The 16,022-nt window shown below is 39.3% G+C and overlaps 1 protein-coding gene across 1 annotated transcript in view; it reads left to right on the top strand.

Moving 5' to 3' along the window:
* The window catches only part of Sptlc3 (serine palmitoyltransferase long chain base subunit 3), a 148,627-nt gene extending 132,787 nt beyond the window's left edge, over nt 1-15,840 (top strand). The window contains exons 11-13 of the mRNA XM_063248687.1: nt 3,331-3,466; nt 8,578-8,707; nt 12,228-15,840. Coding sequence (XP_063104757.1) covers nt 3,331-3,466; nt 8,578-8,707; nt 12,228-12,296 — 335 coding nt within the window. The 3' untranslated portion in view covers nt 12,297-15,840. The remainder of the gene's footprint in view (nt 1-3,330; nt 3,467-8,577; nt 8,708-12,227) is intronic.
* Nucleotides 15,841-16,022: the final 182 nt, after the last annotated feature.

Genomic DNA, 16,022 nt, shown 5'->3' with positions numbered 1-16,022 from the left:
AAGGAGGCCTCAGCATGTTTCAAACCACTTTTCTAAAGGCTAGATCTATGTGATGGAATTTACACAGATGGTCCTGCACCTCTTCAAAGCCTTTATGTTTATGCTGCAAATCCAGAATTGGAGGTGGTATAGATTGTTATTTTTTAAAGGAGGAGGGGAGAGAAAGAAAAGGACCTAAGCTATAAAGTAACTACACTTGCAACTACCTGCTTCTTTAAAACCGTCTTTCCTTCACCACAATGCAATGGTTGTCAACAGGCGCCATGTTGATAAATCCAGAGAACTTTCTTCCATCTCCTTTATCTTGTCCTTCTCTGAGTGTCGATTTTTCCTTCCTTTTCCTCTTCCCAACCATTAAACGTTGGATTCTTCAGTCCCTCTAGACTTACTCTCTGAACTTTCTAAAGCACATTTCTGTATTTCTGGCCTCATTGCTTCCCACTCAACCACACATGTCTCCATTCTGAACCACTCTGTTCTTCAGACCACAGCACATTATGCTTGTTTCCTCGACCTAGCACAATCTCCTCTAATTATTTTTCTTCTTAATTCTTCCTCATCTGTCATATTTTAGTCCATTCAACATTTATTCACTTCTTCATATGTGGTCCAGTTTCCCAACTGTGAACTCTCATAATACCATGTCAAATGTTATTTGTGTAATTATTAGATTAAAGTGTACTTTAGTTACTAGACTGTAAGATTCTTTATATATAATTTCTTTTACAATTTTTGTCAGTATATGTCTGCAGTACATAATGTTTACATTCCTTGTGCAAAATTGGTGCATGTATACAACACATGTTAATTCCTTTTTTTATTTCCTGTCCCTCCCCTCTATCACCCCTCCGTGTCTACCTCTTGATCTCCTTCCCAATGAAAAACTAGTTATCTCCTTGCTTCCTATTATGTTTTATTTTTCTATTTATTTATAATCTGGGTTTCTCATAAAAAAGGAAAAGCACTAAGTTTAAGTGTCTGATTTATTTCACTTGAAATTATGTTCTTGAGATGCATTCATTTTCCTACAAATGACTCAAGTTTATCTTTCTTGATGGCAGAGAAGTGCTCCATTGTATGTAAATACCACATTTTCTTTTTCCATTCATCTATTGATGGATATATAGGCTGCTTCCCAGTTTTATCATTATGAATTATGCTGCTATAAATATGGGTATGTGTGTACACTGTAATGTGATGTCCTTGACTCTTTTGGAAAGATATCTATAAGGGGAATAGGTAGGTCAAATAAAATTTCTAGCTTTAGTTTTTTGAGAAATCTCCATTCTGATTTCCATAGTGGTTGTGCTATTTTACATTCCCACCAACAATGTACAAGGTTCCTTTCCCCCACAGCCTTTCCAGTGTTTATTATTTAATTTCTGCATGGTGAACACTCTTTCTGGGATAAGATGGAATCTCAGTGTTGTTTTAATTTGCATTTCTCTAAGGTCCACAATGTTGAGCATTTTTTCATGTATTTGTTAGTCATTTTTACTTATCTGTAACGTGTTTATTCATCCACTTACCCATGTTTTTGATTGAATTTTTTATTTTGGAGAATCTAATTTTTTTAGTTCTATATATAACCTAGATATTAGTCCTCCACGTCCTCCAAGGAACAGTTGGCAAAATTTTTTTCTCTAGTATAGGGTGACTTTCCACTCTATTGGTGGTTTTTCTAGTTGTTTGTTTGTTTGCAGTAAAGAAGCTTCTCACTTTGCTATGACCCCATTTGTTGATTCTCTGTACCATTTCCTGTGTAACTAGGGTTCTGTTCTGAAAAAAAAAAAAAGACTCTAATAATCCCAGTGAAGATGTGCTATCACTGAACCAATAATCAGCAGGATGCAGTATCCCAACTGGCCAGGCCTGGACCTCATGCTATTCTCTATAGCAAAGAGGGCCACATGGTTCTCCGAAGGGAAGATACGGAACAGAAGAAACCCACTGCTCAACACTTTGCCAAGGCACAACTGGGGCCTTTTTAAAGAAGGAACTAGAAGCCACAGTTGACATATTTACTGAAATTTTTCCTTTTTTCTATCTGAAGAGTTATAACAACTATGACTCATGTCCATTCTATTTCTATTTCTAGAGCAGGCTCTCTATCCAGTTTGAATGAATACCTGCCCAGTCCCAAGGAAGATCCACTATGGAGAACCAGTACTAGTATAGTAGTGCATTCCCAATAAACAACATCCCTGAGTCAAACACAAAACTTGGGTTGACTTGTAGGGAACTTAAATCTTCAAGCTTACTCATTTTCACTGAGGAAACACCATCTAAATCTGGCTAGTTTATTCAGCTGTCCACTTGGAGTCAAGCTTGGAGCTGGCGGGTGTCATAAGAACTTTTTCTGTTCTTTAATTCCCTTTAATATCTCATGTGTGACTATTGGGCTGACGTGCCAGATACCTTGATCTGGACCCACATTAATTTCCCCTCTGTTTTAATCCAACTCTCTCTCTCTCTCTCTCTCTCTCTCTCTCTCTCTCTCTCTCTTTCTCTCTCTCTCATCTCTATCTCTATCTCTATCTCTATATGTATGTGTGTGTGTGTCTGTGTGTGTGTGTGTGTGTGTGTGTGTGTGTGCTGTCTTTTTGAGGCTGGGTCTCCTATGCAGTTCAGGCTGGCCTTGAGCTCACTTTGTAGCCCAGACTGGTCTCAAACTTGCAAACCTCCTGCTTCAGCCTCCTGAGTGCTGGGATTACAAGTATGCACCACCATGCCTGGCCCAACTCTGAATTTTTATGACTGAAAAAAACAGAGACCCCATCTTCCATTCCCTGTCTACTGTCACTCCACCACAAAACAGTCCTAGTATCAGCTAGGATAATCTTAGCCCAGGAATATGCTACTTCTTCAAATTCAGCTTGGGCGAAGTGTCTTTTGATTAGAGATATAGATGGGGGTCAATTTAAGGAATCAGATCATTTTGACTAAAAAGCATGTATCAACAGCTGGTGTGATATATGTGTGTGTGTATGCATATGTATTTCTTAACACACTCTCTTCTCTCAAACTAATTGTTTAAAGCACTTATCACAGATTATCTATCTGTGATAAGTACCTCCCCTGCCTCCAAGCGCCCCAATAGCCCAGCTCAGCTAACTTTAGTTTCTTGTAGTACCTACTAGCACTCCTGCCCCATCCCATCTTCCAGGAATAAGAGACCCGTGCCCGAGGAGATATATACTGGCCCTATTTCAACCCCTTCCCAGCTACTAATAAAAGCTTATAGAAAGATTTAGAAATGCTTGTCAAGTGAAATTCACCTTTGATTCTGTCACCCCAATGGAACTGGATTTCACACCTGTCTCATTTCAGGATTGCAGAGAATACAGCAGCTTTCAAAAAACATAAAATACTTCCGAGACAGACTGAAGAAAATGGGATTCATTATCTATGGCAACGATCACTCTCCCATTGTACCCATCCTCCTTTACCACCCTTGTAAAGTAGCGTAAGTATTCGGAGATTCTCAGAATCATACCTAACTCCCAAGCAGCCAACAGAGATGCCTTTGATACAGTCTACCTTTCCTAAGCAGGGATTAGAGCATGCATTTGAGGGGGTATGTGGGTCCAGAAGCCACATGTCTTAGAAAAAAAGAACCTGACTCCAAGGCCCACTTCTCTCTGACACCATTTCTGAGCTCAGGAAATGTGGCAAAATCACTTACGACAACTGTAAATTAAAGGTGGCCCTGATCCTCCTCTGGCTGAACACCTTTCTCAAAAAGAACTCTTGAAAATCATCTCTCCCAAAATTACTGTTCAAACAAGAAGAGTTAGAACTTTTTCCCATTGACTTTTGTGGTTATCCCCAAAAGAAGCAGCCTCATTTTATGTGCAGGGGAAGTTGAGGCTGAGGATGACTGAACAGCTTTCCCACAGTCATGTAAACCAAATGATAGTAAAAAAAAAAAAATCAAAGAGGCAACCGCCCCACAAACCTAGGATCACTCCAAAGCTCATTCTCTTAACACTAAATTTCAATGCCATTGGCATAAGCCTATTTTGTCCTGTTTTCCATTAATTGCAACTCTGAAATTGAACATTAGCAACAATTGTATAGATGGCTCAGTGTGGTGGCACATGCATGTAATCCAAGCACTCTTGGGAGGCTGAGGGAGAAGGATTGCTATGTTTGAGGCCAGTGTGGACTATATAGTTAGTTCAAAGCCAGTCTAAACTATATAGAGAGACCCTGTCTCAAGAAAACAAAACAAAACAAAAATAATAAAATTGTATAGAGGAAAAAAAATTACTTTCTCTTGCTATAGCACAATTTTATAGAGGAACAACTCTCCAGCCCATGAGAGACTCTGTTATCACCTCTGTTATTAGAAGGAAATTAACTAAATCTCTTTCCAAATGTAAAATGTTTATTAATTTCTTTGACCCAGGATACTGTGTAAAGTAATATTCAAAATAATATTTCTCAAATTCTAGAGATCCTAACTTCTCTCTAATATAAACAGCCCCATTTCCTTTGACTCTATAACAGTCTGAGCCAAATGGTAATGTTTGTAATACAGAAGAAAAGTTCCAATAAACGAGGTTTTGGAGTCTAGAGGTTGCGAATTCATGGAGTAAGACTGAGTAAGACTGAGATACAAGTTACTAAAAAACTGAGTTTTGAAATATCCTCCTGTGACGTTGCACCACAGCAAAATAAGAAGCTATAAAACACATAATACATGAGTTCTTAGCATGTCAACACCACTCCACGTGGCCCTAAAGATGCTCCCAGATGGAGAATCCCAGAAAATAGAGTGCTATGGAGATGGCACATACAATATCACTCTACACCAAAGAGAAAGGAAGTGATTTCCAAGTAGCAGATGATACAAATTCCTCTCCCATCTGATTTTGGAAGGCACAAAAGAACACCCATATTTATTGTGGCTGGGGAGACAATATATTTGCAAAGGAAGATTTCAAATTCAGCTCAAGTCTACCTAGTATGTTAACATTAGCTCAAACAAGGCCCCCAAAATAAATGCATTCAGGCGGCCAGTGGACATTACTAGAGCAGAGGAGGAAGAAATGTGCGGGGTAGTGCTGCTTTGATGGTGGAAATCAGAACTAGAAACTCAAAGGAAAATGAAATGATCCAATGAAGAGCGTGTGATGAGTAAAAACAAGTGCATCTTTTTTTAATTATTATTTTTAACAGCTATAGATGATTATGAAAATTGTACATATTAATGGGCTACCATGAGATGTTTCAATATCTGCATGTTTGTGTAATGTCTAAATCAGGCTAACCATATCTATTTCCATAAACAGCTATGATTTCCTTAAAACATTGAAAATTCTTTCTTCCAGTCTCTTGAGACGTACATAATATAATAGTTATCTACAGTCACTACATCATGCCATAGCATGCCAGAACTCTTGATATATTTCAATTCAAAGATTCACTAACACTATGTGTATCATATAAAAGTTACGTTCTATGGTGTAATGAGAAAAATGCCCAAAACCCAAAATTAAAAGAGGAAAGGTTTGTTTCAGCTCACAGTTTTTAGAGGTTTCAGTGCATGGAGGCTAGTGGCAAGGCGGGGTGGCACATGGCAGAGGGGCATTGCAAAGAAGAAACAGACCATGGCAGGCAGAAGGCAATAAAGTAGCAAACAAGCAAAGGTGGAGCCCTCTTTCCCCCTCACATTCCATTCAGTCCCTGGGCAATCAACACCCAGGGTAGGCCTTCTCATTATCCACACCCACAACTATTCCAGACCTAGCAGTGGACTAATTTAGTAATCACAATCCCTTAGTCCCAGCATTGCACACCTAATCCTAGTATCACACACTAGATCCAGCCACCTCTGAAAAGCCCCACCACTGACTGCATGAGGCTTTAGGGGAACATCTAGACACGTGTCATAATAGATGCTAACAATGATGAATTCTGATTGCATGCTATATAAGGCTGTTTAACCCTGATGACCACCCACTGCAGTTGAGATGTTTATCCCTACTTTATAAATGAGGATGGTAAGACTTACAAGGGTCAAACTACTTTCTAAGGTTCACATATGCTGTAGGAGCAGTGACCAGAATTCAAAGCCATTCTCCTCATCTATGCCTCAGCTGTTTTAAACACACAACATAGCCTTTCAAGCTTCAGTCCACACAGGAGAAATGCTCATCTCATTAAAACTACCCATTAAATTTAACTCTCTTGCATGTCATCTTTGGTGATTCAAAACATCAATTACTATGACAGAAAAATTTCTAACTGAATTGGCTAAGCAAACAAAAAACAGGTGAGTTAGAAAAGGTAATAACATCTATCCCTGGCAGAAGTTTCCAGCAAGAGCTGACTCCACTGTCTGATTTTGTATCCTTAAAACAGTACAGAAGCACTTCTTTTACTCACACACATGAAAATCTTTGATATTACTTAGAAGTTGTGTTTCTCTACATTTTTGCCTGTGTAGAATGAAAAGCCCAGTATCTTTTTCAACATAGTCTTGTTACAACACTACCACTGGAATCATCTTGTAAAAGTCCAGTAAAAGGTGACTGTATCCATAAAATATGCACTTAAATAACTAAGAATGGCCAGGTATGAGGGTACATATCTGCAAGTCCAGTACTTGAAGATCAGAGGCAGGAAGATCCCTGGGAATTCAAGGCCAGCCTAGGCTGCATAGTGAGCTCAAGGTCAGCCTGGATTACATAGTGAGACCCTGTATCAACCCTCCCTGAAGAAAAAGTAAAAATGTATTGTATTTAGTGTATAGTAACAGAGTTTATAATTTCCTCCAGTGATCCTTATCAGGCACATGGAAGATACAGTGATACTACATGTACTTCTAGAATAATGTTCATAATCATCTCACTTTGTTTAATTTCTTCCAGCCTATGCCAGCTTTAATTTGCTTTAGGGAGTACAAACCTGGATACATATTACATAAAATGTTCAGAGCAATCATATACATTAGCTTAAGGCTGCTAGCAGCAGTAGTATAAATTTTCAAAAGTGGTCCAGAGTGACCCAGATTAACCTACACAGTTATATATTTTGTGCTACATTCTTTGGCAAAACTCACTTCCTTTAGTACAAAGGGACATGCAGCCAGTGAAAGCCATCTGCTGGAAGCCCTAAACACTGGCCTGAGATCATGGGTCAGGTGGTTTGTACTTCAGCAATAAAAGCACTTGACTTGTTTCTCAGACAATTATGAGCTCTCATCCTGCGCAGTGTTGTGGGCAGCCTTCCATAGGGTGATCAAGAAGGAGAAAGAACAGCGTCTGTTTTCCAGTTTTCTCAGCTAGAAAGCTTTGTCGCCGGTAGCGTTCCCAGTTGAAATCAAAGGGCAAATCTTGCCTTGGTCCCAGCCAGGGGTCAGCAGGCTGTGTTGTCAGTAGGTTTTACCATCTCCACAGTGTCACCTGATCAGCTGCAATCTGTGTGAGGCGATCATCGGAGGCAGTGCACTAGACGGCAAGACCGATGAATGGATGGGCAGGCTTACTCGCCACGTTGCTCCAAGAATTCTTCCTGAATTCTTCCTGAATTCTTCCTGAGTTACGACTGGAAGGCTTCTGTGGCACTGTCAGCTGCCATCCTAAACTAATACACCAGCAACCTCCTAATGCTAAGAACAGATCTAAAGCATTTACTTCACTTGTGGGCACAGCCACTCTGTAATTAAGGTTTCCTGCAGAGAGCAACAGAGCCCAAAGGGGGAAAAGACTCACTTGGGGGTGTGTGCCTTTTTATCTGACCTTGGCTCACAGCACAAGCAATTTACAGACTTGGAGCTGAACATTCTAGAATGGTTTCTGAAATTAGCTTTGGAAAAGAAGAAAGCTAGAAGGATAAAGGCAGGAATCATAGCTTACAAAGGTTTTTCTCTGCATCAAAGAGCTCTGCAGTCATCTGACTTACATCCCACCAGCTGTGTGTGCCCCTTGAGATTCTCTGCAGATGCACAGTTCTTTCTCTGCCCGATTCCCCTTGAACCCAGTCAGTGGGCTTTTACCCTTGTGTATACCTTGGTATGTTCCTTCACACATTAAAAAAGGGAAGAGATTCTTAGTATTTCTTGTATTTCATATAAAATATAAATCTTCGTCCTAAAGTGACAATATTAGTTTAGGACCCTTAGATTGTACTCTTCAAATTATAGTGACTAAGTTTATATGTCTATAGTACCTTATTGGTATGAGGTTTTAAAAACATACAGATTACATTTAACATATACATATATCAATGCTTTGTTATGTAACTGTATTCTATTAGCCGGGTTATTTTTATCCCTAGGGACCCTGCAGATGAAAGATTTTGTATCAGTGCAGACTTATTAAAACAGAATCACTTTCACCTGCATCTCCTGCTCAATGTCAAAAACGTGGTTCCCACAATCATCTCATAATCATCTCAAGCCCATAATACAACTTTATGGAGCACATTTCTTTGTCAACTCTGTTATTCTGGTGAATTTAATTATCCCTTGCTTATCATAAAAGAAGAAAAAGTCAATTATTCATATTCTTGTGCAAGGAGCAGGATATTCTATCTTCTGTCAGTTAATTTTTTTCCCCTCTTCCTCAGGGCTTTTGCAAGGCATATGTTAGAGAAGAAAATTGGAGTGGTGGTTGTTGGATTTCCAGCCACTCCACTTGCAGAAGGTCGAGCTCGGTTCTGTTTATCATCATCACATACTCAGCAGACGCTAGACACAGTGAGTATCCCACAGGCCAACAGGACCTCTCATTTAGGTCCCTTGGATTCTGAGTAAGAGCTTTCAAAGAGCCAGCTTGGGGTTCTTTGGGTTTCTCAGGTGGTTAAGGAAAACAACACTAATGACAAGTAAAACTTACTGCTAAAACCTAGGATGTGTCAACAATACCAAACAATGTAATCCAGTGGACAGAGGAAAAATTCAGTTTAGTGGAACTTGAGTCTGTTCAGGATTTTGGTTTCCTAGGAGCTTGACAGAGTAGCCAAACATGCTATTCACTTGTTCTGAAATACAAAAGTGGATAGTACATGTTATTTTAGCATCAATTGCCTGTGTCCTGGTATTTTTCATAGCCATGAAATCTTTCTTAATAAAGTAGGACCCAATGAAGCAATCTTGGGACTGTAACTTATCAGTCTAAGAGATAGTTACTGTAGTTTAGGGAACCGAAGGGTCCTAAGCCAAAGCCAGAAATGAGTGAGAGTGAACAAGTCGGGGACAGACTCCTGAGTCGAGCACAGGATCACAAGTGGGAGCTCCAGGGACTTAGGTGGAGTCAGGACTGTCAGAAAGATGTGGACTAGTGTAGTGTCATGCACAGTTTCAAGGAGGAGGAACAAAATGCCACCCAAAATTAGAGTAAAGGAGAGATATGAAGAAACTATTGGGTTGACAATTAGTGAAAGCTCAATGTTCTTTAAAGTGGGCAGTTTTAGGGTCATGTAGGGATAGACAAGGATAAAAAGAATGAGAGCAAGAAAGGGAAGGAGATGAGAGGAAGACAGAGAAGAAAGTCTATCTCTCTTACCTATGCAGCTTCAAGACCAGATAATAGTGTGTGGTGGGTACCAATAAAAATATGTTGAGTGACACATTGACAGCTGGGCTACCTGGAAGTCTTAAGATGACAGTGAACTCTCCCGTGGTTCTTTATACACTTGCTGTGTTTTCCAAAATGAGTCTATATTTCTAGCACATTAATGTTCAGAAAGTGCTTCTTTTAAATAGAGTGAACTGGTGACAAGAAAGAGTAGGCAAGCCTTCTCAGAAGTGTGCCTTTCTGTGGCAGTGCACAAAAAGTAAGAGAAAGCAAAGGAAAGGAAAGGAAGGAAGGAAGGAAGGAAGGAAGGAAGGAAGAGAAAAGAGAAGAAAAGAAAAGAAAAGAAAAGAAAATGCCCGTGAGGTCAGGAAAATTAGGTTGAGAAGAGCCTTTGGAAATAGGAAAACACTTTGCCCGTGTTTATGCATCAAGGAAGGAGACAGTGAAGAGGGGTCCTTATGGGTGTAGAAGAGGACAGGACATGGGCAGGGAGCGAGTCCCTGGAGCTGACAGGAGCAGCGGAGAAGAATATGCAGTTTTTGTGGTTTACACGGACTGAGGTGCTCAATCATACTCTGTTCTGTGAATAGGGACCAGTGATCCTCCTCACAGGTTCTTCATTGCTCTGGAATATGCAGTTGAAAAAGCACTGAGAGTTGGTCTAGGCAGACGCCTTTCAGCTTCTGAAATCATGCATTTGTCTCGATGTTTAAAAATTGAGCGGCGCTTTAACTGAGAAAGAGAAATTTGAACAGCTGGGTCATTAAAGTAGCAACTAACTATAAATGCTCACAGGATATGAGGAAAGTGCAGTGAAAGACATTGTTTGAGACAATTGTAACAGACATAAGCTGGTTTACCATCTCCCTTTCTTGACTGAAGGCTGTTCCTCCACCAAGCACAGCTCTAGCTTCTCCTTTGGCCCCCAGAAAAAAGTCTAAGTACATAGCCCACCAGTGAACCATTGTCACCTTCAGACAGCATCCAACCCAGAACTGCTCTCTGCTTCCTTAAAATCTCCAGCCCAACCAAATGCAATAAGACTCCCCTCCCACATCTTGTCACTAAGATGCCCATGGCTCTAGGGTCTTCCAAGCTGAACAAGCCTAACTTCTGGGTGTATAGCTGTGTTCTGGGCATCAGGAGTTTTTATGTAAACTATTTATAAATGGTTTGTACCTTATATAGGTGCATTTTATAACAGGCATAAACATAAAAGTTAAGATGACAATAAATAAGTTAAGCATGATGAGAAGAAAAAGAAAACTATGACTCTAGTCCCAGCACTCTAGGAGGCTGAGATCCAAAAATGACAAATTCAAGTCCAATCTTAGAAATTGGGCAAGACTTTGTCTCTAAATTTAAAAATGAAAAACGTTAGAGGTGTAACTCAGTGTAAAGACCCTAGATTCAATCCTTATTGCTGAGAAAAAAATAAATACAAATTCTCCTAGGATTTCACATATTTCCCCCCGGTGCTCAAGTACTCCTTTTTGGAAACCACTGCAATATTCCATTTCCCACTTTCAGCAAAAATCAACAGAAACTCGTCCAAGGGGCTGGGGATTTAGCTCAGTGGTATAAGTGCCTGCTTGGCAGGTACAAGGTCATGAGTTTGACTCCTGATTCCACCAAAAAAAAAAAAAAAAAAAAGAAAGAAAGAAAGAAAGAAACTCCTCCAAGCAGATAGCATATAAGGCTCAACTTCTATTACTTCCTCTTAGTACACAGATCTCATGTAGAAAGTTTTTTTAAAAAAAAAGAAGAAGAAAAAAAAAAGATTTCCAATGCTCATAATCCTACCATCAAGAAATAAATTACTCTTAGCACATTGGTAGATATTTTAATGGATATCAGTTTGAAAGGCTTTCTACCCAAGAACGTCTATAAAACTCATTAACCATTCATATTAATGTCATCAGCTCTCACCTTGCCTTCTTCAGAGCATTGGATCCTAATACTATCCTTCTCTTTATTTGACCAGTTAAGAAAAACAGGCTCAAAGATTTGACCAGTTAAGAAAAACAGGCTCAATAGCATAGGGTCAGTATCAATACTGGTGGATGTACTAAAAGTAAACATTATATCTTTTTAAACTTTCTGGATCTCTTGTTTCATTGGTAAATTTAAGGATACATTTACTGCTTAAAGTAAAAGAATTGAAACAGATACAGTTTTGGTCTCTTGTGAGTTTAAATCCTGTTATTACATGGAATGCATAGATGCTTATTTTAAAATGGGAGGAGGACAAAGCATGGGACAGTTAAGAATGATGCTAATTAACCCTGTGATGATCCATTTTGTTCTTGGCTAGACTGGTTTACTGATCATGAATGCATAACCTCAAAAATATTCCACAGCCTTATGTTTCTTCCACAAGGTTACATGTAAGTCACTAAATTTTAAAATAAATTCTTAAAGGGCTTAGATAGGCCAGATGTTTTTATTCCTCTCTTCACATTCCCAAAATAAAATGAACATGCGTAGTGTGAGTTAAACCATTAAATAAAATTAATTAGCATCTCACATTCTTCCAGCCTTGTCAATCACAACCTAATGACATAGATCTAGCTTCTTTTCTTTAAAATCAAAGATGCTGGCAAAATAAGGCTGTGGGTCCTTGGGAAGTTCACCTGTGCTTTCTAAAGCACAGCCACTTGGGGGTTTAAAGATAACTGATGGAAGGCAATCTCCTTACAGGTTTTGGAAGCCATTAGTGAATTAGGTGATCTCCTGGCTTTGAAATATTCCCGGCAAAGGAAGACATAACACCCTGGACTCTAGGATGAAATTGGCTTTTAACGTGATGAATAAGTTTCCCCATCCTGAATGAAACATGAAGACTTTGCCAGAGAGACCTCCTGCCTTGCCTCAGAAGGAATATAGATGGAATTCTCCCCCATTCTAGGGACAACCTGGTTTCCAAACCAGCTTGATTGAACAGAGAGATATGTTTTTTTATGTTTTCAACTTGCAACTTTAGAAACAAAATTACACTTCTAGATTGTCTCTGCTCCCAAGTATCTGCTACAAATGCATACACACCTCCCACACACATACATACACATATTTCTTAAAATGTTTTTGATGGCGATGAGCCTGTTTTAGCTGCTACTGTGCAACCTCGCTGATCCAGACGTCTACAGGGGTTCTAGCCAAAGGTGAGGATTTTGATTGTTACAGGAATCACACTGTGTTTACTCATTACATACCAATAGTGGACATGGGTGAGGGTGTTGGAAGGAAGCTGACTTCCTTGTCACACCTTTAGAAGTACCAGCTACAGTTCCTCTGCATCACAGGAAGTTCCAGGCAGGAGGGTAAAGAAATGTTTCTTCTACCATTTGCCATGTTTGGACTTTTTCCAAGGATAAGTGTCAAAAGACACAGTAAATGTTTCTAGGGAAAAAGAAGAACAGGCCAGCAGTGAGTAGAGAAGAAAACTTTTCTTTTCCTCTTGCTTTTATCCGGCAGTTTTACAGCTGAGCCTTTGAGATTTGGAAAATCCAAGCTCTTGTTTCATAAAGAAGGAGGCAGAGAGAAAGCACGGGCCAATTTCAGGCCTCTACTAAAACTGTAAAATTATAACTCAAACGTTACTGATGCCATGCAGGGTGAGTGCTTGGTAGGCACAGCTTTCATGACTTTAAGGAATGAGTTGCCATTTGCCAACTGAATTTTAAGTAAATGATGAAGTTCAGTTGCCTTTAGAACCCACTCCCAAGGGTACACTTGAAGAATGTATTGATTCAAGAAGGACATTTATAAACAATTCTCTCTGTCTCTTTCAAGGCTGCTGAGCCTATTCAGTCACATTAAATAATACTGTCACTTTGGGATATATTTTCAAATTTGGACAAAACATACTTTTGGGTAACTTTAATTTATATGCACAGCTCTCTTTTCTCTCTCTCTCTCTCTCTCTCTCTCTCTCTCTCTCTCTCTCTCTCTCTGTCACATACACACACACCACCACCACCACCACCACCATGAACACAAACCTCTGAAAAATTAGGCCTTTGCTAATTAGATCTAGTTGGTATGGAAAAAGCCAGTGGAAACCCTTATCTTTAACAAGCTCCCAGCTGGTGCCCAGATTTGGAAACTCTAAAGAGCAGTGGTGACCTTTTAGCCAAGCTTCTGTAACAGTTCGAATGAGTTACAGAACATTCCACTCCATCAAATGACACTGTAAACAAATCACTTCAAGAGAGGTTTGGCTTTGTGTGACACAGATGGGCCCGAGCTTTCATGCTGTGCACTGAGATAGAAACTCAACCCGCACGCCAGTGTCCACAGAACAACACGCCCTAGTGCTCAGGGCTTGCCCAAGGACAGAGGTGATCAGCTCAGAAAGCTTTTCATAAATCACAACCCTTTGTGGGTACAGTCAGTCTATAGGTGAATCTCAGTGATAAAATTCCCCAGGAGCAATTAAAAATTAAAGCAATACAGTTAGCACAGGAGGGAAAATAATGAGTTCTTAGGCTATCAACTCTCAACGTATGCAGCCTTCCTGAGGCAAAGAAAGCAAATGCCATATAAATGCGCCGAGAAAGGAAGGCGTGTAAGTGTTTTCTCTTTAACACATGCACTTATATGAAATGGTTACTGGCTGATTGTTAAAAATGCATTGCTCTGTAGTGAAAACAGAAGGTAAAGGGAGCAGCAGCGAGACATAGGAGCCTTCCTCACAACAGAGCAAGCAACAAACACCTCCTATTTTTTCTGAATTTGATTGTGATCACACACATGCACACACGCGTGCACACACACACACACACACACACACACACCTCTACCCTTTGGATTTTAAGCAACTAGATAGGCAAGTAAGTGTCTTCCCGAGTAGGAATTTCTACCCTTCCACTTTCATGCAGGAACTTGATTGAATCTAATTCATCATGGGAAACAAATCACTTATCCACCTGCCTTGTGAGGCAAGGAGGAGGTTAGATCCACAATCCTTTGGGAAATGTTTTCATTCCTGCACACCAGAGATCTATTTCTGAGAGTGTCTGCATTGATGATACCCAGTGTGTGTGAGCAGCTATAATCCAAGTGGAATTTCTCCCAGGTACATTAAAAGAGACCCTGCTTCAGAAGAGTATATGTCATATAGAATGAGCTTGGGTGATAGGGTAATTGTGATGAGAATGTTTTATTTTTACAATTAAAAGTCCTGCACTTCTGGGTTTCTAGGACTATGATTTCAACTCAGTAGGGAAACAGCCTTAATATCATAGCCTAGTCTTTTGGTAAAGAGTTTTTATACCAGAGGTATAGATATATTATATATCCCTAACCTGCGTATTCTCTCTCTCTCTCTCTCTCTCTCTCTCTCTCTCTCTCTCTCTCTCTCACACACACACACACACACACACACACACATTTTCTTTACAGAAGCATATAGAGATTACAAATAATCTGATTGGATGAGAGAATGTTGTAAGATATTCTAGAAAGCAGGGGAAAAGATAAAGGTTCTAATTGGCATTTGTAAGGATGATACATCTTGAATAAGAAGAAAATGGCATAAATGACTTATTCCTAGTCATCATTTGGAATGAAAGTGTCATGGATGTTTAGCTGTATTGCTTTTCAGTATGTTTGGATTTGACTGAGACTACACACTTCAGAATTTACTAGAAACCTTGTTAACATACAGATCTCTGGGCTCCATTCAATCAAACCACAGCGGTGGTGAGCAAACTACAGTTTAACAAGATTTCCCAGGTGATTCTGCTACATTCCAGAATTTGAGAATCATTACTGGAGGCCTTGGTAGATCCACTGACTCTTGATTTTCTGCTGACATTTTAGGGTGCTAATACTGGTAAAGTGAAGTGCATTTATTTCATGGTCATCCTTCCCTCTTCAGTGGGATAGTTCCTTCCCAGTTTTTTCAACTTCTGTTTTTGCAAGAATGGACTGACACGATGTTGAAGAATACTCTGCAATACATTTGACCAAAATTCCTTCTGAAGTTCTCTTTTGTATCAATCTTTATGAGATGTCTCTTTTGCTTTGTATCACTTTGTGCCTTTCAATATGATGCCTTTCTTCCTTTCCTACTTTTAGAAAAAAAAATTCAATCTCTGATTATTTATTTCAGTAATAGCTCCTCTGTAAGGTGATATTCTTAACAATTCTTCAGACATGCAATATTGCCTTGTACTTTTCTTCAGAAATAGCAAATATATAAATGACTTACTCTGGTTAAAAAAAATCTAACTTCAGATGATGAAACCTAAATTCAAATATACACTGTGATTTATAGCAATAATAATTTTAATAAAAACTGATAACATCATCTCATGAATTCTTTGAATTTTTCCTTGTGTGAAACAGTAAGAACAATGTATTGGAAGTCTATTCTCTCAGAATGCTCTTCTCAACTATGTAGTGTGTAAGAAACTAAGATTATACTGTACCTTAGTATTTCTCGGCAATTATTTTGGAACATAATCTTACAGTGTTGTTATGTGAAGTGTG

Source organism: Cavia porcellus, unplaced genomic scaffold (assembly GCF_034190915.1).
Source record: "Cavia porcellus strain 051 isolate PalLab524CR breed Dunkin Hartley unplaced genomic scaffold, mCavPor4.1 scaffold_5, whole genome shotgun sequence".
NCBI classification, from domain to species: Eukaryota; Metazoa; Chordata; class Mammalia; order Rodentia; family Caviidae; genus Cavia; species Cavia porcellus.
The sequence above is the reverse complement of the archived record's forward strand: the minus strand, read 5'-3'. Positions and strand labels throughout refer to the sequence as shown.